Here is a 24,747-nt window from a genome sequence, read left to right as displayed (position 1 = left end):
GTGGCACCGTCATCAGTGACTTCACCGTTGTTATCGCGCTGTAAAGTTATTGATTGCGTCTTGCCACTCGTGTGCTTTATGTATGACCAGAATCTCTTTGGGTTTTGCCGGCCGAAGTGGCCGCGCGGTTCTGGCGCTGCAGTCCGGAACCGCGAGACCGCTACGGTCGCAGGTTCGAATCCTGCCTCGGGCATGGATGTGTGTGATGTCCTTAGGTTAGTTAGGCTTAACTAGTTCTAAGTTCTAGGGGACTAATGACCTCAGCAGTTGAGTCCCATAGTGCTCAGAGCCATTTGAACCATTTGAATCTTTCGGTTTTCTGCCAGATTTCGAGACAGAATTTCGTTGTGGAAATTATTAAAAGCATATCGCCTTGAAGTACGCGCCATATTTCGAACTTCTGTAAAACTTTGCCAGTCATGGGGATTTTGCGTTCTTTTAAATTTGGCATGCTTTTATCGCCGCGCGGGATAGTCGAGCGGTCTGAAGCGCCCAAATAAAAAGAGTGACGCATGGACGCCTTCCGTGACTTTACGGAATGGAAAATGACAATACTTCAGAGCAAAAAGTAATCACGGGTGATGAAACTTGGCGTTATCACTACGAACCTACCAAGAAACATAAAGTGCAGAAATTCACATCAAAGGTCAACGCTCTGATAGCATAATCATCATTCAGGACACTGTGACGCAAGAGCTTATCAACATTCCAAAGAAGGACTTTACTGACAGTTCGGCATGGTTGTTTGAAGTTTCTCTGCGTTACACTCAGATTGCCGGATGGGAAAGGGGGGGGGGGGGATTGGTGGTGGGCGACAGACCATGTATAGCACTGAAGCATCAAAACCACTAGCTACACTTTTCTCTATTTCTTTATTAATCTGTTTTCGAAACGTTTAGGACTCAGTCGGCCGCTGTGGCCGAGCGGTTCTAGGTGCTTCAGTGTGGAACCTCGCGACCGCTACGGTCGCAGGTTCGAATCCTGCCTCGGGCATGGTTGTATGTGATGTCCTTAGTTTAGTTAGGTTTAAGTAGTTCTAAGTTCTAGGGGATTGATGACCTCAGATAAGTCCCATAGTGCTCAGAGCAATTTGAACCTTTTTTTTTTGGACTCAATTGCACCACTGACTGGAAACGTGTGCCACGACCCGAAAAAGCTGGAAATCTTAATAATTCCAAAAACTAGAGCTTATGGTTTAAATGATTCCGTAGCGGCCGGTGGCCATTTGTCTCAAGGAAGATTCACTCAGCCCCTCTGCTGCAGGTGGGCTGGGATACAGTGCTCGGCCTGTAGATGCCGCAGCCTCTGTCATGCCTTCTGCTTGCACGGCTCTGCTCAAGGACACAGCGACAGCCGTTGGGCGGGACTGAGGACGACCATTTCGGTAGGAAGTCGGTCAGGCTCCAGATACAGAGCACGCGGTTTCCCCATTTCCGGAGGACATCCGCTGCAGCGGGGGAACCACACCAGCGGTTGCAGGCCTAATGTCCCGGGACAACCGAGGTAGCTGACGCAATGGTAAGATGCTGTGCTCCCATCCCGGAAGACGGCGATTCGAATCTCCGTCCAGAAATCTAGATATTGGTTTTCCATGGTTTCCCTAAATCACTTAAGGCAAATGCTTGGGCAGTTGCTTTGATACAGTACACAGCCTCTTTCTCTCCCTGTCCATCCCCAGTCCAATTACCAGCTCAGCTCCGTCTCTCATGACCTCGTCATCGGCAGAACGTTATATCCTAATTGTCCTTCTTTTCTTCTGTGTTTACAGGCTTAGGTGGTTGTGATGGGCAAAAGCAACGTAACAGAATTAGTACAGAATGCTATGCCTTTCTTAAATAGGAATCGTCGTTCCCGTTCATACGGTTTTCGATCTCCTTATTTCGACTGAGTAGTTTATTTCTTTCTCACATAAACTTTTTTAAAATATAAAACCCTTTAATACTTGGACCATAATTTCAATATACAATTACAGCACAACGACTAGTTTCAGTTGTGTTTCTACAGCCATCTTCAGATCATTCAAGTTATAAAAAAAATGGTGAACATAATGGAACTGACCAATAGAGCTCGTTTAGTTACATAAGGTAGTACAGGATGCTCGAAGAAGTGGACTTCGCGATATTCGAAGTACAGGACTTCACGATATGGACGATACTTTTCACATTTAATTAAAATGTTTATTAAAATTTTTGCTCATTTAAGTCTTATATTTAAATGTCAAATGGATCTAAGCACTATGGGACTTAAAATTAACAAATAAGCAGCACCCAGTCGCAAAATCATGTTTTCTTTATTTACTTTTGCAAACCGATTTCAACTGATTAACAGCCATCATCGGTGCTTTCAACGAATATGTGCCCTGAGTAGTAACACTGTCTTAAGCAGAGGTCGAACTGGAGGGCCTAGAACCGCTCGGCCACTGAGGCCGGCATTTAAATGTCGATTATATCAATGATGACTGTAAATAATCTCGTTTCTTTCACGTTTAGAACCGAAGAAGTGACATAAAAAATAAAATATAAAACATACTTTAGAAAGTTTTGTAAATGTTGTTGTTGTTGTGGTCTTCAGTCCGGAGACTGCTTTGATGCAGCTCTCGCATGCTACTCTATCCTGTGCAAGCTGCTTCATCTCTCAGTACCTACTGCAGCCTACATCCTTCTGAATCTGCTTAGTGTATTCATCTCTTGGTCTTCCTCTACGATTTTTACCTTCCACGCTGCCCTCCAATACTAAATGGTGATCCCTTGATGCCCCAGAACTGTCCTACCAACCGATCCCTTCGTCTTGTCAAGTTGGGCCACAAACTCCTCTACTCCCCAATTCTATTCAACACGTCCTCATTAGTTATGTGATCTACCCATTTAATCTTCAGCATTCTTCTGTAGCACCACATTTCTAAAGCTTCTATTCTCTTCTTGTCTAAACTATTTATCGTCCACGTTTCACTTCCATACATGGCTACACTCCATAACTTCGATAATTGATGTATCGCGTTATCGTCTTTGGACTTGCGTGTATGGCAGCTGTTTGTGTATCTGGGCGGAGAGTCACATGACCCATTCTGCTGTGTGTTAGGATGAAAGATGTACGTATCGAGTCTTTTGTTCATTTGCGTTGTTATTAACGAATGTGCTTATACCAAGTAGGTGAAAGTAACAGAAAAATAAAATGAAGCTTAAAAACGCAACACCCATCCGAAACTATTTTTGTGTGATTATCATGGTACGAGAACGTAAACCCATCAGCTTTTTGCGGGTAAGCAAGAATTAATATGAAGCCAACACACCATAGGGAGATTATGTACAAGATTCGACCAGAAACAAGCTAAGTGGACTTATTCTTTACTGTAAAAATACAATTCCCGTGGTCAACATTCGTGCACTGCTAGATTTTGCATCACTGTATTTAATCAACAATCTCGCTGTAATGGCGAATGTTGTGAATCTGACTGGTTTTCATCCATTAGTTAAGAACGAAATAACTATAAAAAGCGAAAGACCCGTTAAGAACACGTACTGAAAAAGTCGTCATTAGCTGTAATCGTACAATTACATGCATTTGTCTTATGGGCCTACAAGGCTAAGACAGCTACAGACAAAAATTCATCGTGTACGCGCCAAGTTGTAAACCAGAATCCCACAAGATGAGGATAATATCGAAGGAAAATGACCAGTTGCATCAGTAAAAATTACGTCACATGCCCATGACTTGGAACAGCAAAGCACGTATTATAGTGAGAACAGTATATGCAACGGTAAAAAGTACTGTCAGCTGCTCCTTAGCCTGATTTACAAAGGAGTGATCTAACATGGCATATAAAATAATCGTCTTCATAAAATGTACACAAGCTGGAGAAAAAAAGTAAAATCCGCAAGTCCTACCTGCTTGGCAAGACACATCAAAAGTAACTCGTAACTGTTCATAATACGAATGCATGTCGCTGCATGACTACAGCTAAAGACGATGTTTTTCAGTGCATGTTCATCGCTTTTTTAGGATCTGAAGGATCTGAAGATGGTTTTAGAGAACAACCGAAACTAGCTATCGTACTTTAACTGTACACCAAAAATTGAGAGCTAGGCATTAAAAGCTTTTATGCCACACAATTTTTATTTAATAAATTACATTAAGACCATTCGCTTCTCCCTTGCAATGTCAGTCTTCATTGTTCATTACTTTGTTCTAGAAACTTTTATCCTACGCCTCTATATTGGTCATGACGTACCACATTTCATGGACATACTTCAGACAGCGAGCGAAGCACTGTATTACGATATTGCCAGTGTTGTTACAAAGTACGATGCAATATTCCTTCGGAGAGGCATGCTTGTCCGAAGTCACGGGCGCTGTGGCGACTGCAGCCATTATGAAATACATGAAACTTATTCGCAGTTGCGAATAACGACAACAATAAGCTGTACGTATACGTAATGACGACAATTACAATGGGCAAGTGACTTTCTATTAAAATGTCTCCTCAGTAACGAAGTATGTATAACAGATGTACGATCGTATGTTGTAAACACATGGTTCACTAGATATGGAAGCTTGAGTCTCGCCGTCGGTCTTGCTCGGAGGTGGTTCAAATGTCTCTGAGCACTATGGGACTTAACGTCTGAGGTCATCAGTGCCCTAGAACTTAGAACTACTTAAACCTAACTAACCTAAGGACAACACACACACCCATGCCCGAGGCAGGATTCGAACCTGCGACCGTAGCGGTCGCGCGGTTCCAGACTGTATCGCCTAGAACCGCTCGGCCACTTCGGCCGGCTTGCTCGGAGAGCCTAATAATGGCCCTTGTTTTGACGGCACGAGAAAGTAGAGCATGGCGCAGCACGTCTTCCTAATTTCTTTCACTTCTCTTTTCCCTTCAACCTATTGGTTTTCTTTTTCATGCGCTCCCCTAGAAAAATAAACAAATAAGAATAAAAAATAAAAACATAAGAAGTAGTGATGTTGAGAAACTATAGTTATTTGCGTTTACAAAAAGAGAAGGATGTTGAGAAAGTATATTTATTTACGTTTGCAAGAAATATTGATTTATTTTATGTAGAACATCGTCTTTTATTTTCAAACAACAGAGATTTTTATTTGTTTTCTCATTACCTGCAACATTTTGCTCATGTAGAAGGAAAAAAAAGTGAGCAGGAGACCTTGGTAAAAGAAAAAAAATGGTAAGGCGACTGCTTCCGATGAGCATGCATGCATGCATGTCCGAAGGAACATTACATCGTACTTTGTAACAACAGAAGCACTGCTACATCGTATTTATCCGGCGAAACTGGGCAAGCGACTTTCATTTTAAAAGTCTCTCATGTACGGGAATATACGTAGCTATACGAAGGTATTACGGCAATGGGATTGAAAACGATAGATGTGATTTACACGTGGAAACAAAGAAATAATTACAACTTCAGAAAAATTAGGATGATTCATTCAACAGAAAGAGCTTCACAAACCGGTCAAATGAGTACCGCTTTGTTCCACCTCTGGTCCTTACGCAAGCTGTTATTCGGCTTGGCCTTCATTGACAAAGTTATTGGTTGTCCTGAGGGATACCGTGCCAAATTCTGTCCAATTAGGGCGTTAGATGGGCAAAATTCCGAGCTGGTTGGAGCGCCCCGTCCATAATGCTCCAAACGTCCTCAACCGGGGAGACAGCCTGCTACCTTGCTGGCCAAAGTAGGGTTTCGAAAACAAGAAGACAAGCCGTAGAAACGTTCCTCGTGTGCGGACGGACATTATCTTGCTGAAACGTCAGGTCAGGATAGTTTCCCATGAAGGGCAACAAAACGGGGCACATATTATCATCGACGTACCACCGTCCTGTAAGGGTGCAGCGTATGCAACCAAAAAGGTCCTGCTATTATAAGAAAAGGCACACCAGAGCATCACTACTGGTTGTCAGGCCGTATGGCGGGCGACAGTCAAGTTGGTATCCCACTGCTGTCCGGGCCATCTGCAGACATGTCTTAGATCTGGAATGTCATTGACTGGTGTAAGATTGTCTTCAGTGATGAGTCCAGTTTCTAACTGAGTCCCGGTGACAACGAAGAGGCGTCTGGAGGCGCCCTAGACGGTGGTGGGGTACCAACCTGACAGTCGCCTCCCATACGGCTAGACAATCAGGAGAGATGGTAAGAAGTGCCATTTCTTTTCATACCAGGACCCCTTTGGTTGTCATCCGCGGCACGTTTACAGCGCAGCGATACTTTGACGATGTTCTACGATTTGTTTTATTGCCCTTCCTGAAAACCCATCCTCAGCCTACATTTCAGCAAGATAATGTCCGCCCGCTCATGGTGAGAGTTTCTATTGCTTGTCTAAGGGCTTGCCAAACCCTGCCTCTCCCCAACTGAGGACGACTGGAGCATTATGGGCAGGGTCCTACAACTATCCCTGGATTTTGACGATCTAACGAGCCAAATGCACAGAATTTGGCACGCTATCCCTTCTGGAGGACATCCAACAAGCCTGTCAATCAGTGCCAAGACGAAAACTGCTTCCATGATGGCCAGAGGTGGACCAATGCGGTACTGAATCGCTCAATCTGTGAAGCTCTTTCTCTTGAATAAATCATCCAATTTTTCTGAAATTGTAATCATTTGTTTGTCTCTACATATACACCACATCTATCGACTTCCGTCCCATTCGGATAATTCCTTTGTGGTGCCTCATTTTTTCCCTCTCCTTATTCCGTTTTCGTCTTAGAGTGTATTTCCATGAAAACGAGAAGGACCATCAGAGTGTCAGATTATAGGATTAGTGATAACCTTTCGGGATCTGCACATCGTTAAGTATCAGCGATTGAGGTTACGAAGCTAAACCGTGCGGGGTAATTTTACACAAGAGTGGCGAGGACGCGTACCAAGGCATATACTGTATTTGTTGTCCTTTTCCCTCGCTCCAAACGGATAGTGACAGACTGAAAGGCGCTAATGCTTACACGGCCGGAGAGTCGTGCGCGTTAGCAAGCCGCGGCAGGGATTCGGTGAGGCGCGCCATTCCCGGATCGAATCCGCCCGGCGCATTGAACGACGAGGGTCGGTATGCCGCCCATTTGGGATGTGGGTTTTGGGCTGTTTCCCACATCCAAGTAGGTGAATCCCGGGCTGATACCCATGTCCCGCCTCAGTTGCGCAACCCGCAAACACTTCGAAATCTTCCTTTTGCACTTTCACATGGGAAACTTTAGACGCAGGGAGATGGGGAACACTCATTCCCTCCCGGAAAGAAGGGTGTGGCTTCAGGAAGGGCATCTAGCCATCGTCTACCATTAATATTTCCAAATCCAAACTAAAGTGTCGACCGCATGATACACTTCATAAGACCAGGAAAAAATAAGAAACTCGCTAATATTTGTGCGAAGTGCTGTCTGCCATGCCATGTACAGAGACTTGTTGAGCATTTATTACGTTGTCACTGTTGTCAACAAAAGGGGAGCTAAGCGATCACATTGTGTGAAATATATGTATGTAAAATGCAAAAGATGTGAAGTCTCACTTTTGTTTCTTTACAACAGGCAAGTTACTTGAAAAGAACCCATTAACGAGGTCAATCACAGGTAAAGGTTGGACTTGTAAAAACCTACGTTAATAAAGAATGAATGGTGAGAGGACACTGTATTTATGGAAAAATGTAAATTTAGTGTCTGTACGTTTGTATCGCAAGCTCCACGGGACAGTGTGATGTTTGTATTTGGTTGCGATGAAGGATTTCTCATTTATTACGGCACGATGACTAAAGGCAGTTACTTGATATTGTTGAAAGAATGGTTACACAATTATGCTGGAAAACTAATCAAGTAGGCTCCCAGACATAGCAAGACAGAAGCCTGAAAGATAACATGGACATTATTGTTTACGAAACTTTGAACTATCTTATTCTACGGAAATACCGCCAAAATCTTAGGATGTCTTATACCTACATGGAATCAGTTGAAAAAAATTATACAGACCGTATAAGGGGAATGACAGAAAGAACAACAGATGAAGTTGTAAAAAGAATGACTCAATATTCAGCCGGATTATACCAGATTACTCACTGAAAACACCAGGGGGGCGTTTGAAAGATGTGATCAGAAGAAAAGTATGTTGTTGTTGTTGTTTTTGTGGTCTTCAGTCCTGAGACTGGTTTGATGCAGCTCTCCATGCTACTCTATCCTGTGCAAGCTTCTTCATCTCCCAGTACCTACTTCAGCCTACATCCGTCTAATTCTGTTTAGTGTATTCATCTCTTGGTCTCCCTCTACGATTTTTACCCTCCACGCTTCCCTCCAATACTAAATTGGTGATCCTTTGAAGCCTCAGAACATGTCCTACCAACCGATCCCTTCCTCTAGTCAAGTAGTGCCACAAACTTCTCTTCTCCCCAATCCTATTCAGTACCTCCTCATTAGTTATATGATCTACCCATCTAATCTACAGCATTCTTCTGTAAGCTTCTATTCTCTTCTTGTCCAAACTATTTATCGTCCATGTTTCACTTCCGTACATGGCTACGCCCCATACAAATACTTTCAGAAACGGCTTCCTGACACTTAAATCTATACTCGATGTTAACAAATTTCTCTTCTTCAGAAATGCTTTCCTTGCCAATGCCAGTCTACATTTTATATCCTTTCTACTTCGACCATTATCATTTATTTTGCTCCTCAAATAGCAAAACTCATTTACTATTTTAAGTGTCTCATTTCCTAATCTAATTCCCTCAGCATCACCTGACTTAATTCGATTACATTCCATTATCCTCGTTTTGCTTTTGTTGATGTTCATCTTATATCCTCCTTTCAAGACACTATCCATTCCGTTCAACTGCTCTTTCAAATCCTTTGCTGTCTCTGACAGAATTACAATGTCATCGGCGAACCTCAAAGTTTTTATTTCTTCTCCATGGATTTTAATACCTACTCCGAATTATTCTTTTGTTTCCTTTACTGCTTGCTCAATATACAGATTGAGTAACATCAGGGAGAGGCTACAACCCTGTCTCACTCCCTTCCCAACCACTGCTTCCCTTTCATGCCCCTCTACTCTTATAACTGCCATCTGGTTTCTGTACAAATTGTAAATAGCCTTTCGCTCCCTGTATTTTACCCCTGCCACCTTTAGAATTTGAAAGAGAGTATTCCAGTCAACATTGTCAAAAGCCTTCTCTAAGTCCACAAGTGCTAGAAACGTAGGTTTGCCTTTCCTTAACCTAGCTTCTAAGATAAGTCGTAGGGTCAGTATTGCCTCACGCGTTCCAATATTTCTATGGAATCCAAACTGATCTTCCCCGAGATCGGCTTCTATCAGTTTTTCCATTCGTCTGTAAAGAATTCGCGTTAGTATTTTGCACCCGTGACGTATTAAACTGATTGTTCGGTAATTTTCACATCTGTCGGCACCTGCTTTCTTTGGGATTGGAATTATTATATTCTTCTTGAAGTCTGAGGGTATTTCGCCTGTCTCATACATCTTTCTCACCAGATGGTAGAGTTTCGTCAGGACTGGCTCTCCCAAGGCCGTCAGTAGTTCTAATGGAATGTTATCTATTCCCGGGGCTTAGTTTCGGCTCAGGTCTTTCAGTGCTCTGTCGAACTCTTCTCGCAGTATCTTATCTCCCATTTCATCTTCATCTACATCCTCTTCCATTTCCATAATATTGTCCTCAAGTACATCGGCCTTGTGTAGACCCTCTATATACTCCTTCCACCTTTCTGCTTTCCCTTCTTTGCTTAAAACTGGGTTTCCATCTGAGCTCTTGATATTCATACAAGTTGTTCTCTTTTCTCCAAAGGTCTCTTTAATTTTCCTGTAGGCTGTATCTACCTTACCCCTAGTGAGATATGCCTCTACATCTTTACATTTGTCCTCTAGCCATCCCTGCTTAGCCATTTTGCAGTTCCTGTCGATCTCATTTTTGAGACGTTTGTACTCCTTTTTGCCTGCTTCATTTACTGCATTTTTATATTTTCTCCTTTCATCAATTAAATTCAATACTTCTTCTGTTACCCAAGGATTTCTACTAGCCCTCGTCTTTTTACCCACTTGATCCTCTGCTGCCTTCACTACTTCTTCTCTCAAAGCTACCCATTCTTCTTCTACTGTATTTCTTTCCCCCATTCCTGTCAATTGTTTCCTTACGCTCTCTCTGAAACTCTGTACAACCTCTGGTTTAGTCAGTTTATCCAGGTCCCATCTCCTTAAATTCCCACCTTTTTGCAATTTCTTCAGTTTTAATCTACAGTTCATAATCAATGAGATTGTGGTCAGAGTCCACATCTGCCCCTGGAAATGTCTTACAATTTAAAACCTGGTTCCTGAATCTCTGTCTTACCATTTTATAATCCATCTGAAACCTGTCAGTATCTCCAGGCTTCTTCCATGTATACAACCTTCTTTTATGATTCTTGAACCAAGTGTTAGCTATGATTAAGTTAAGCTCTGTGCAAAATTCTACCAGGCGGCTTCCTCTTTCATTTCTTAGCCCCAATCCATATTCACCTACTACGTTTCCTTCTCTCCCTTGTCCTACTACCGAATCCAGTCACCCATGACTATTAAATTTTCGTCTCCCTTCACTATCTGAATAATTTCTTTTATTTCATCATACATTTCTTCAGTTTCTTCGTCATCTGCAGAGCTAGTTGGCATATAAACTTGTACTAATGTAGTAGGCGTGGGCTTCGTGTCTATCTTGGCCACAATAAGGCGTTCACTGTGCTGTTTGTAGTAGTTTACCCGCACTCCTACTTTTTATTCATTATTAAACCGACTCCTGCATTACCCCTATTTGATTTTGTATTTATAATCCTGTATTCGCCTGAGCAAAAGTCTTGTTCCTCCTGCCACCGAACTTCACTAATTCCTACTACATCTAACTTTAACCTATCCATTTCCGTTTTTAAATTTTCTAACCTACCTGTTCGATTGAGGGATCTGACATTCCATGCTCAAGAAAAGTATAAGCGTAACAAAATGGAACCCTACAGCCGTCATTTCGATGTTATTTATTATATGGCTACCAGTTTCGGTGCTTCACTGCACCATCTTCCGGTCGTAACTGATGCTGAGGGGGGTTAACTATAATGGTATACACGGTTCATTAGTGGCTAACGTCTATAAACTAGTTTTCGCAGACTACCTGCGAGAACGATGTTGTGCCTCCAACCTTCAACTACCAACCAATTGTAAGTTGAAGACACAACATCGTTGTCTGCCAAAACCAGTTTTTAGATGTTGGCCACTAATGAATCATGTACACGATTAGTGTTAACCTCCTCAGCGTCAGTTAAGGTCTGAAGATGGTGCGCAGAAACACCGAAACTGGGAACCACGTAACACCGTAAGGACGACTCTAGGTGTTCCATTTTATTACGTAGGTGAATGGCCGAAGTCCCTCCATCCTCCAATCACAAGGATGGGCATACGAAAACTATAATCAACGTAGTACAGGGTGACACGAAAGTCCGTTAACATTTGAAGATGTATATAGAGAGGTAGGTAGAAAGGTAAAAATTGTCACAAATGCCTGAAATGAAGTGGGCTTTCATTGAACCACGAAACGAGTGCAGAAACTGGCCAACAAATGGCGCTGGACAGCAACATGGCACTGATGCAGCAAGAGAATCGGGTATAAAATGAGCTGTAGTCAGAGAGGGTGTCAGATCATCCTTAGCGTGGCTGATAAACACCTGCTGGAAGGTACCACTTTCACGCAGGATGGCGCCTTCACCCTGGATTGCAGGTGTTCGATTTTTTAAAGAACTGTTCGATATTTCAGCCATGTATTCGGTTATCGGTACCTTATTATGAATGGTTCGGTAATTTTAGAATTATTCCATTCAAATCACTAATTTAGATAGCTTATATGTCGCGACCCGAATACTGAAGTAAGCTTTGGAGCAATTATAAATTCGAACTTCTACGTCCACAAACTCGTTTTCCTGCAAATCTTTTTTAAACGGAGAAGAAACGCCGAACATAAAAGAAGTTATCAGAAGGATAATGACAGTTACCCGCACCAAAGCGTATGTGGAAGCAGTCTCAGCCACATAAATAATTTATGATCTGACGCTAGAAACAAATTGAATGCCGATATGGTAAAAGCAGGTGCAACATGCAACGACTTTCACCAAAAAATTAAAGGTAATAAAAATCTGTTGAAAGCTGCAACGAGCTGTAATAAATATAGTTTGTAACATTTACTGAGTGTGTTATTGTGTTTACTCACAGCCCCTAGCTCAGCAAATCCTTTGGCCAGAAAATGTTCGGTAATTTTGTCTGTTTACTGTGGCAACCCTGGCTCCATCCCATATTGCCACACGTGTGTAAGAGATCTCTTACGCAGTGTGTTTGGTGAGGATCGCGTGCTGAGCCGCCAGGTCCCCAGTCCGTGCGATTGTCGGTTGAGGAGTAAACTGAAGTCGCAAATCTACTGCGATCGTCCGACATCATTAGCGATGCAGAAAGACAACATCCGACGGCAGTTTCTCACCAGACTTACTGATATGCTGTACAATGCTGTTCACAACATTGTCCCTAGATTTGTTCAAATGGTTCAAATGGCTCTGAGCACTATGGGACTCAACATCTTAGGTCATAAGTCCCCTAGAACTTAGAACTACTTAAACCTAACTAACCTAAGGACATCTCACACACCCATGCCCGAGGCAGGATTCGAACCTGCGACCGTAGCAGTCCCGCGGTTCCGGACTGCAGCGCCAGAACCGCACGGCCACCGCGGCCGGCCCTAGATTTGTTGTTCACAGCATTGTCCCTCGATTACAGGTAGGCTGTTGTTGATGAATGACGGCAGTCATGGTGAGCACCTGTTATAAAGAACACTATCTTCGTTAAAAATCAATTGCTGTGCTAATTGTTGCCTTTGTATCATGTGAAGCGGCATCGGTTTGTCATTTTGTACATTTTTTTTTGTTTCAATAAAACCTCATGTAATTTCAAGCAGGTGCATCAAATTTTACCTCTCTACTCACAGCATTCCGTGAAGTATTGAATTTTCGAATATTACCGGACTTTTGGGTTACCCTGTATTTAGAAGTAATTTTTAAGGTAGCATTTTTATTTGTTCATAACGAAATGCCCAAATACCAAAGTGGTACCAGTTCCTCTTCTCTTTTTTGTGTTATGTTTGCTTCTCATCTTTCTTTATTTTGTAAATGTTATTTGTCGAATGCTATCTGATGAAGAAAACTGTGGTGTAGAAAACACACAGACTGTGTTTAAAGAATGGGAGGAATGCTATACAGGGGTGTACCACGATTAGAAAGGAAAACTGACGCCGATGAAAGTCTACTTTAATACGAGCAAAAACTTTCCAGAAGACATAGTTACGTTAACGTTGTGTTTGCGAGTTAATTATCAGTTTGTGTTTAGTATGAATTTACTGAAATGTAAACTTTTCGTTTAAGATCGCATGTAATTGGACTCAAACATCACCCGTGGCCCACGACTGGGTAATGTGGTACATGGATGAGTGTGCATCAGCACATTTTGCTAATCTAAGGCGCTAATATGGTCCAAGACTGACAGATGGACCGGGACCCCGTATCTTGGCCTCCAGGATCATCTGATCTCAATCGTCTGCGTTTTCTCCTGTCTGAGGTCTTCTAAAAAGTGAAGTGTACAGCAATAACTTTCGTACAGTTACTATAGTCTTGTCAAGATTTGCGAGTTGATGCGGGGATTGTTTGAAAGAATTTGTAACTGACTGCATAGACGAGTGCAGTATTGAATTCGGAAGCGAGGACGACAGATGTAACAGCCCCGTAAACAGGCACGAGCCGGCCTCGGTGGCCGAGCGGTTCTAGGCGCTTCAGTCCGGAACCACGCGACTGCTACGGTCGCAGATTCGAATCCAGCCTCGGGCATGGATGTGTGTGATGTCCTTAGGTTAGTTAGGTTTAAGTAGTTATAAGTTCTAGGGGATTGATGACCTCAGAAGTTAAGTCCCATAGTGCTCAGAGCCATTTGAGCCAAACAGGCACGAGTGTATAATAAATAATGTAATATTTATTGTGTTGAAGTAGAGTTGTGTTTCTTGTTAAGCTACGGCTTGTTTAATCTAAAAGTTTGCATTTCAAGTAGGTTTCTACTAACTAGAACAATATTTACCACCGTACTGGGTGGCGAGTCGTAACCACTCGTTCACAGTTTTCTCGTAAACAGCTTTTTGCGGACTCATCTTTACCGGAAGGTTCTTGCTTCTTTTATTGTACAGGGTGTATCAAAAAGATTCGTCCGAAACTAATAAACATATGCAATGAATATTGTTTTTTGATGAACGGCAAACTCAAAAAGTTTTTTTTTCTTTTCATACCTTTTCATGGGTGTTCAATAACCCCCCCTTGAGATGACGGCACGTGTCAATGTGGTATTTAAACTGTTCCCACACTGCAGCGACCATGTCTTGAGCTACAGCTTCCACAGCTACTGTTATGTGATGTCTCATTTCATTCATTGTTGTTGGTAACGGAGACACACAAACAGAGTCTTTTATAAACCCCCATGGGAAATAATCACATACAGTAAGGCAGAATCATTTGGTCCAGTGCGACCGATCCATCGTTCAATAATTCTTCGATTTAAAAAAAACCCACAGATGCCAGTGTGGCGGTGCCCATCCTGTTGGTAAATCAAGTCGTTCGAATCACTTCTGGAGCATATTGAGATATGTGCTTCTTGTAACAGTGTTCTCGGCAAAGAAAAGTCGACCATGCACCTTTTCCCGTGAAACTACAAAAAACACATTAAATTTTGGAGAGTCGCTCTCATGCTGTACAGCTTCATGTAGTTGTCCCGTATCTCATATTCTCACATTATAACGGTTCACCTTTCCATTTAAATGAAATGTTGCCTCGTCATTAAACACTAAGCGTGGAAGAAAACTCTCATCCTCCATCTTACCAAGAGCGAAATTACAGAACTCCACACGTTGTTGTTTGTCACCTTCACGAAGAGCTTGCAGCAGCTGAATTTTGAAAGGTTTCATGTGTAATCGTCGATGTGACACACACCAGACGGACATCGCGGGCATGCTGAGCTGTCGAGCTGCACGACGAACGGATTTCGGCGGACTCCTTGTGAAACTATGGCGGATGCTCTCGACATCTGTAGCAGACACTCGGGGACGGCCTGGATACTTGCCTTTACACGAAATACCAGTTTCTCGGAATTGTTCATGCTGTCGTCTAATGCTCTGTACTGTAAGAGGATCCACATCATAACTAATACGAAAATCACGCTAAACAGTTATTACTGACCCGCACTGCGCAAAACGTAGAACACAAAACGATTCTGTTGTCCCGACACCATTTTTACCAGAACTGAAGTGGGCGCACACTCCTGCTACCTAGAGGGAACCAAACAAAACTCGAGAGTCTGTTCTTTCCCACAGTACGTTGTTCATTCACATATTGCAAATAAAATAATAGTTATGATTTTTTATAAATCAAATGATTCATTTTGATACACCCTGTATATTTACACCTGTCTTGTTTTTCACTATTAAAGAGATCTGGACCAAGAAAACTACGCAAATTATTTCTTTTTTTCCTTGTGTACTAAAGTAGTAGAAGACACCCTCTTCGAAAAGACATATGTACTTTGTATTTAGCTTAATTCCAGTATTTTTAATTTAGATTCTAAAATACGCTGACATAGGTTTGTCACGACACATTCCCTGAAAATATCAGTCATTCGAACTTTTCAGTAATTCCACATCTAATACGGCTCAGTTAAAAATGAATATAGCGATTACGAACAGTTAAAACTCCTTTATGCATAGCGTCACATCGTCAATAATTATAGAGAATGCAAAAGTAAGTTGAAAACTTCGACTGCGACTGTGCGAGGCCAACGCAAAAATTGCACGCTCCGGTTTCCTTCACTGAGCTGAGTGCTTCAACAACCAAATGTGGACGAGGTAAAGGGAACTATTGATACCACAGCTTGATACGGATTTCTCCTTTGCCGAAAACAATTCTAGGACTGAAAATGCTCATTTATAATGCGTTCACGTCTGTCACTCCTCATTGAAATGTATGGTGTGAAATGTATTATCTCTTAATTCTTCACCCATGACCAAAAGGAGTCATACAGAACATCTGTACAGTTTGGAAAAAATTTAAACTTTATTCTACATTCCTTGCAATTTTTTATCAATGTCAAGGTTACGGTACGGGAGCTTCCTTATCTGAAACGTGCGCTACATAGCGTCCGTTATCAATATTGTAGCGTGGGGTTGTGCGGCATTCGAAACAGTGGGACCTGACGTTTTTTAAGGTCAGTTTAGTAGCGACCATGCAATGGACGGGAGGGGAACGCGTGAACGTGGCGACGACTTACTTTTCCAATGGCCGTTCGGTCATTGCAAACCAGCGTGCATTCAGGGAAAAGTTTAATATCACCCCTGCTGGCTGTGTTCCTCATCGAAAGTAATGCGGTTGGACACTTTAACGCATACTGGTAGTGTGCAGAAATAGAAACCATGACCTTCGAGAGCCACCAGGACACGGCAAAACGGTGAAGTATGGCTGGCGATTTTGAATTCCCCCAAGCGATCTGCATGCAAACGTGCAACTGCTCTTGCAGTTGCTCATCGCATAGTGAGACGAATTCTTCATAAAGACTTAAAATTTCATCCATACAAACTGGCTCTAGTACACAGTCTTAACCCACACAATTCTGTTCCTCGAAAAAAAAAACGCATGTGAAGCCTTGATCGAAAATCTGCTCATGACACCCTTGTTGTCTGGATGCGTGAGTAAACAGAACTTGCGATATTAGAATGGCACGAAGCGCAGAGAACTTCACGAGCAACCTCTGCACACAGTACGTGATACTGTTAGGTGCGCATTATCCGAAATTGGCATTACTCGCCCACGGTTTTCTCGAAGAGAACGATACGGCAGTTAGATAGCTTCTGAGCTTTATGTCCCGATGATTGAGCATTTTTTTTTTTTCCTTCCCGAACTTCAAGAAATAGATGTGGAAGATGTCTAATTCCAAGAAGACTGCGCTACGGCTCACACGGCACAGACGTCAGTGACTCTCTTGCGCAAACACTTCCCCGACCATCTCATGTTTTTGAGGGGCGATATTCGACGGCTGTCACGCTCGCCATATTTAGCCCCGTACGACTTTTTCTTATGGGATCATCTCAAATCCTTGGTGTATAGTTATCGTCCACGGACCATGGATGAGCTGCGGAACAGTTCAAAATGAATATAGCGATTACGAACAGTTAAAAAAAATTTAATGCGTAGCATTATATCGATAGGAATTACAGAGAATGCAAAATAAAGTAGAAAAGTTTGATCGTGACTGTGCGAGTTCAGCACAAAATTTGCGCGCTCCAGTTTCGTTCAGTGAACTGAGTGTTGCAACAAACATACCTGGACGTGTTAAAGCAACTGATGATACCACAGACTGCTGACCGCAGCTCTTGGTCTAGTGTCGGGCCGGCACAGTAGCTCAGCGTGTTCGGTCAGAGGGCTGGCTGCTGCCCTCTCCAATAAAAAAAAAACTGAGTAAAGATGACCAGTCTCCAGGATAACACAATCTCTTTGTTTCCGCTTTGTGACTCGTACTGTTAGTTCAGTGCAAGAGTGGCGCGATTCGATCAATGAATTTTTAAAAAGAAGAAATTTCCAGGCAGATAAACAAACAGAATAATGGCAATTTTTTTATATGCTGACAGTGCTACCAGAAGTAGCGAGTTTGTGTGGGGGGGAGGGGGAGGGGGGGAGGGGGGGGGGGAGAACATGTTGCAAGACGCTCCATGAATAATATGAATAGAGGAGTTACATTCCAAATGACGTTGTTTGCACTCCCATTCTGATTCTGTGTACAACCATCAAGACGTTTCTTCAATAGTTCAAAATCAGACACAGCTCTGAAAATCGAATTTATGATACATAAGACAATTTTCAGTAGACTGTGGTTATTTGTATAAACATGCTCTGGTTCTTGATATATTGCATTTGTACTGTCTGATCGTTTTGGACATAATCCATGTAAAGGTTCAAGATCGGTAGACACAATATAACCTCACCTTGTGTTATATCACGGTACTGCCTCGCAAATAAAGAAAATAGTGATGTGCTCTGGAGAATAAATACGTGATCTGTTGTGAATTGGCAGGAGCCAATTCACGGGGTTTGGAGAAAGCCGAAAGGCACGCGTTTAAGCTCACGCAGGCTGGCGTGAGGTCTGGAAAATGACAATGTAATTAATATAGCCAATAAGGTACGTTGCTGCTGGAATACTTAACTTTAATCCATAATTGGTGTACATCGCTCTTGACTGTACAGGTTTTACAATCTCAATATTAACTGGTAATGGCGCCTTGCTAGGTCGTAGCAAATGACGTAGCTGAAGGCTATGCTAACTATCATCTCGGCAAATGAGAGCGTATTTGTCAGTGTAGCTTCGCTAGCAAAGTCGGCTGTACAACTGGGGCGAGTGCTAGGACGTCTCACTAGACCTGCCGTGTGGTGGCGCTCGGTCTGCAATCACTGACAGTGGCGACACGCGGGTCCGACGTATACTAACGGACCGCGGCCGATTTAAAGGCTACCACCTAGCAAGTGTGGTGTCTGGCGGTGACACCACATGATCAGCGCCATGTTGTTCGTAGGGACAGGTAGAAGAACCCTGAGAGGAAACAAAGATTTGAAGAGGCACATCTGAAAAAGTATCGAAGTTGTTAAAAGAAACAGTGCTGATGAGTTGCTCAGAGATTCAAAAATCCTTCCTGGGAACCAGGACTTCATTCAGACATCGTTTCACGCAAATGAGGCTTTCGCTGTATAAGAATTTTCAAGTGCGCTATTAAAGATAGAGAGAAAAAGATTTCCATGTTTGTACAGCACATCAGCTTACACATTTAATCATACCATTTTCTTTAAATGTAAAAAATAAAAGACCAGTACCAAGAAAAGTTGGTGAAAAAGTTGTTTTAATTTTTCAAGTTACAGACGCTTCGCCCAACAACTTACGTGCTTTTGTTCACAGCCAGGTCTCAGGAGACAACCTGCAATCGCCAATGAATATCTCCGATGCTCTGGTTTTCCGCCAAAAGAAACTCAGTGACAGCTCTCTGCTTGGAACGCACCTCTGTTACAGGCGCCATTTTGAAGCCTACATAACCTACATAATTGTAGCGCCGTCATGTAACAACCTTAAGGGCTGAAGCGAGAATATTTCACGATGTCCCAGGACAAATTCCACATTTTTTCAACAGAAACTGGCCACAAAAAATGTGTTCCATTACTTATTGGACACCCCTCGTATCTTCCATGCTACTCCAGGAAATGAAACTTCCTGGCAGATTAAAACTGTGTGCCGGACCGAGACTCGAACTCGGGACCTTTGCCTTTCGCGGGCAAGTGCTCTACCAACTGATCTACCCAAGCACGACTCACGCCCCGTCCCCACAGCTTCACTTCTGCCAGTATCTCGTCTCCTACCTTCCAAACTTTACAGAAGCTCTCCTGCGAACCTTGCAGAACTAGCACTCCTGAAAGAAAGGAGTCTCGGTCCGGCACACAGTTTTAATCTGCCAGGAATTTTCACATCGGCGAACACTCCGCTGCAGAGCGAAAATCTCATTCTGGAAACATCCCCCTGGCTGTGGCCAAGCCATGTCTCCACAATATCCTTTCTTTCAGGAGTGCTAGTTCTGTAAGGTTTGCAGGAGAGCTTCTGTAAGGTTTGGAAGGTAGGAGACGGGGTACTGGCAGAAGTGAAGCAGTGAGGACGGGGCGTGAGTCGTGCTTGGGTAGCTCAGATGGTAGAGCACTTGCCCGCGAAAGGCAAAGGTCCCGAGTTCGAGTCTCGGTCCGACACACTGTTTTAATCTTCCAGGAAGTTTCATATCAGCGCACACTCCGCTGCAGAGCGAAAATCTCAGTCTGGAAATACTCCACGAAATACATCTTTATGGTGCATATGATGTAACAGAAAATGTTCCTCAGTTTAAAATGACATGTACAGGAGGGCAAGGAAGGAAGTAATTGGCCAACGTAACTCCTTGCTATTGAGTGATAGAATTTCAAAGAAAACAAAGGTCTTGCTGTACATGTCTATCATAGAATCACTACATATGGCGTCAAACAAGGAAGTTAACTAAAAAGTTGTCGCAACTCTAGATTGTAATGCGTCAGAACTAAAAGAATACGCAAAATTATAGTAGAAAAATACACTGTTCTCGATGCCGTAGATAGTAAAATATGGACATGGTATGACCACCTCCAATGAGTGATTGACAGCCGATGCCCAAAAAGTATCTATGAATGGACACCAGCTGAGTGAAGAAAAAGCGGAATACTACTTGGATGACAGGAAGTTTCAATGAGACGATAAATTCAAGGGGCCTTCAGGAATAAGGGCGGACAGACAGGAAAACGATGGAAGGTGAAAAGCTGCAGACGACGACCGTCGTAAAAAATGTCGCACATTAATATAGATACACGACAGTCTCGATCCTCCTAATTATGGTACACCCTGTACGAGGTGAGATCAAAAAAGTAACTGGAATTTTTGTTTTTCTTAAAGAATTCTTATTCATTCGTCAGCATCAACTTTGTCCCCTTCAAAGTAACCACTCCCCCCCCCCCCCCCCTCCCAGATATAATATACCTGTGGTAGAGCTTTTCCCAATTTTAGAAGCACTTCTGGACCTCACTGTTTTTATTTCGTCAATCGCCTCAAAACGACGTCCTTTCAGGGTTCTCTTCAGCCTCAGACGTAGACTAAAGTCGCAGGGGACCAGCGAATACTGTGGCTGAGACAACAGAACTGTTTTGTTTTTTGCCAAAAAATCGCGAGATGCCAGCGGGAGCGGTGTCGTGATGCAATTTTCACCAGTGATTTTGCCACAATTTGGTCATTTTCTTCGATTTGCTTCACGCAGAAGATGCATAACTTCCAAGTAGTATACCACAAGGCAGGAACTCATGATACATTATCCCATGCAACAGTGACCGATGACAACAGTGAGAAGAACCTTCACATGTGATCGAACTCGTCGATTTTTTTCGGTTTTGGCTCTTGAGGTAGTTTCCATTGGGATGATTGGGCCTCGGTTTCGACGCCCTTCCCGTATGCCCATGCTTCGTCATCTGTTATGACCTTTAGAAGTTCTGGATCGTTGTCGGCTTCATTCATCAGTTGCTGAGCGACGTCTACGCGACGTCGTTTTTGGTCGAAATTCAACGATTTCGGAACAAACTTTGCTGCTACACGTTTCATGCCCAAAACGTCCGGAATAATTGCTTATCTTGGACCAAAGGATACGCCTACAATCATCACCAACGTCTCTCATGCTGATTTGGCGATTTTTCCAGAACCATTATCTTTACTTCTTCCACATTGCCATCAGTAACCGTCGTGCTAGGGCATCCAGAGCGGTCATCGTCTTCAATGTCGTCTTGACCGTGTTTGAAACGCTTATACCTCTAGTAAAATCTTGTCTTACTCCTAACAGATTCGCTGTAAGTCCCAGTCAACATTTAGAGTGCGGTGCTGCCCTTTATCCCAAGAAAAATTTAATGCAAAATTTTTACTCCATCTTTTTCAAAAGTAAAAATACGCTGAGCACCCAAAAACACTTTCCGACTGTCAACAACAAACTGAGTATCCAAATCAGCTGAAGATACTAACATACATCAGTAGCATGTGTACCACAAAGATAAAAAAAATATTGAAAATCGGTTGCATAAAGCCCGCGAAATTAAACATTCCCGTTACTTTCTGGTAACATCTCGTATGAACATGTAGGATATGGTGGTGCCATATTATACAGAGGTGAAACAATTCATGGGATACCTCTTAATATCGTGTCGGACCTCCTTTTGCCCGGCGTAGTACAGCATCTCGACGTAGCATGGACTTAACAAATCGTTGCAAGTTCCCTACAAAAAGACTGAGCTTTGCTGTCTCTATAGCTGTCCATAATTGCGAAACTGCTGCCGGTACAGAATTTTGTGCACGAACTGCCCTCTCGATTACGTCCCAAAAATGTTCCAAGTGATTCATGTATGGCGATCGGAGTGGCCAAATTATTCGCCCGAATTGTTCAAAATGTTCTTCAAATGAATCGCGAACAACTGTGGCCCAGTGGCACTGCGCATTGCCCTCCATAAAAATTCCATTGTTGTTAGGGAACATGAAGCTACAAATGGTCTCCAAGCAGCCGGACATAACCAGGATCTAGTGCATTCCATGTCAACACAGCCCACATAATTACGGGATCACCACCAGCTTCCACAGTGCCTTGTTGACAACCTGGGTCCACCGCTTCGTAGGGTTTGCGCCACACCCGAACCCTACCCTCAGCTCTTACCAACTGAAATTGGGACTCACCTGACCAAGCCACAGTTTGCCAGTCTTCGAGGGTCCAATCGATATAGCCACGAGCCTAGGAGAGGGGCTGTAGGCGATATCGTGCCATAAGCAAAGGCAATCGGGTCGGTCGAATTCTGCCGTAGTCCATTAACGCCAAATTTCGCTCTGCCCTAATGGACACGTTCTTCGTACGTCCCACATTGATTTCTGCGGTTATTTCATGCAATGTTGCTTGTCTGTTAGCTCTGACAACTCTACGCAAACGCCGCTGCTCTCGGTCGTTAAGTGAGAGCAGTCGGCCACTGTCCGTTGTAAGAGGTAATGCCTGAAATTTAGTATCTTCATCAAACTCTTGACACTGTGGATCTCAGAATACTGAATTCCTTAAGCGATTTTTTAAATCGAATGTACCGTACGTCTAGGTCCAACTACCATTCCGCGTTTAAAGTCTGTTAATTGCCGCCAGACACTGCCCTACTACCGCCATCTGTGTATGTGCATATCGCTATCCCATGGCTTTTGTCACCTCAGTATATTACAGTGATACACCGTATATATCTGATCCTCTCGTTATCAGTTATTAGGGGCGTCGACGCCCGAAATATAGACAGAACGGCGTCAGAGTGCAATAACTGACTGTGACTCACCGTTTCTTCGCGGTGCCCGGTGCGAATTGGACCCAGCCCACTTTGAAGTTGCGGAACATCAGCGACTCCCTGCAGCCACGGTTGTCCTCTCTGATGAACAACTTCAACAGGACGCAGTGAGTACTGCCCTTGGCCAGCTCCCGGCTGCTCACCGGCTCGGCCAGCTCCAGGACGGCGATGCCTCTGTTAAACGTAGACCACGGTGGGAAGTGTTCGCATCGTATGTGTGTGCCCGACCACGAGCAGTCGTAGATGGATATCGCGTCCGCTGGGCGCGGCGGCTTGCAGTCGTCGCTGGCGGATGCGGCATCTCCCGCGGTGACTGCCGCCGCGAGCAAAAGCACAGGCAGCGCCAGCGCCGGCTGCATCAGCGCTCTGCCCCTCGGCCGCACGCGCACTGGCCAAAGTGCTGCGCTGCACCAGATAGCGACAGTTTCCTCGCGGCGCCTCGGCCGCTCTATCGCATCTCGTGGTGGGGAGACCGTGTCCGCTGTGTCTGCCGCGTCCCTAGCGTTACGACGTCCTCGAAATGAACTCGGCTTTCTGACGTGGCGATCTGGGTCGCAATCACAGAGCACGGAAGTAAGTAGCGGGGCCTTTCCCGTAGCGAAGGAACGGAGGGCGTGTACCCCGACCCTGCATCCGTTGGGCATCTACAGCGCGCAGTGCAGCACCAGTCTCATCGCTGTTTCCTCTGTGGCTGCTTATTTACTCTCTGCCTCCTCTCGCCTTTCTATCGGGTTTGTTTTTAAATGAGCGAATAAATTCAATGATATAGGTAACTAATATAATATATGAAGATAGTAACTGTTCTCGAAAGAACATATACCGTTGATGACCGTGCAGATTCGCTAGAATAAATGATAATTAATTGAAACCCTCAGTTGCCGACAGGTGTTGTTGACATACCTCGATGGGGACAGCTGAAAATTTGTGCCCCGACGGGAACTCCAGCCCCGGATCTCCTGCTTACATGACAGACGCTCTATCCATATTTTTTTTCTTAATTCTTTGTTGATCTAATTTTGTTCTACTTTGTTCGTTGTATATGTTCGGGGCGGACGTCTCATGACACCCGTTCAGGTTGTTCGTTGATCTGTTCACTCAGTTTTTGTATTACAGAGGGTAGCTAAACCTCTGACCGAACACGCTGAGCTACCGTGCCGGCGTCCATCTGAGCCACCGAGTGGACAGATGAATAGCGCGACTGCAGGGACTTACCCCTTGCACGCTTCCCGTGAGACCCACATTCTCAACTGTCCACAATCTACATACGTAATGTTACTAATGGATACCGTGACAACGCCTTAGACCGCGCGGCTACACCACGCGTCTTAAACGTTCTTTCTTCACCTCAATGTCAATACTAACTTGTGGACTGAAATCCGTTACCTGTTCCACCAAACTCTTGACAGTCTAATAGGATTTCCTGCGGAGAGAATCCTGTAGATTCGTGCGTCAAAGCCTTCATAATCTTTTCAAAATCTTTTATATATTTGCCCCACCCCCTCTGATTGTGGTGACAATACGTTTGGCAAAGTCGACCCAGCTCACGCAAGTATCGTTTCTCTGGATTTCCGGCCAGGCAATAGGCAGAGTGTGGACCACTTCAACCCCATTGCTTTCCATACCTTCATTCCATAATTTGAAAGTAAACTGTGCCCCATTATAGGACAAAATCGCTTTCGGTTTGCTGATATGCACAAAGTAATAGTTTGCAAATTTCTTATAAACCGCTTTAG

At 43.6% G+C, this 24,747-nt stretch overlaps 1 protein-coding gene across 1 annotated transcript in view; it reads right to left on the bottom strand.

The window, feature by feature from the left end:
• The window catches only part of LOC124776637 (toll-like receptor 2 type-2), a 109,840-nt gene extending 86,449 nt beyond the window's left edge, over positions 1–23,391 (bottom strand). The window contains exon 1 of the mRNA XM_047251726.1: positions 23,006–23,391. Coding sequence (XP_047107682.1) covers positions 23,006–23,373 — 368 coding nt within the window. The 5' untranslated portion in view covers positions 23,374–23,391. The remainder of the gene's footprint in view (positions 1–23,005) is intronic.
• Positions 23,392–24,747: the final 1,356 nt, after the last annotated feature.

The sequence above is a fragment of the Schistocerca piceifrons genome, chromosome 2 (assembly GCF_021461385.2).
Source record: "Schistocerca piceifrons isolate TAMUIC-IGC-003096 chromosome 2, iqSchPice1.1, whole genome shotgun sequence".
Taxonomy (NCBI): Eukaryota; Metazoa; Arthropoda; class Insecta; order Orthoptera; family Acrididae; genus Schistocerca; species Schistocerca piceifrons.
This window is presented reverse-complemented; position numbering and strand designations above follow the sequence as displayed.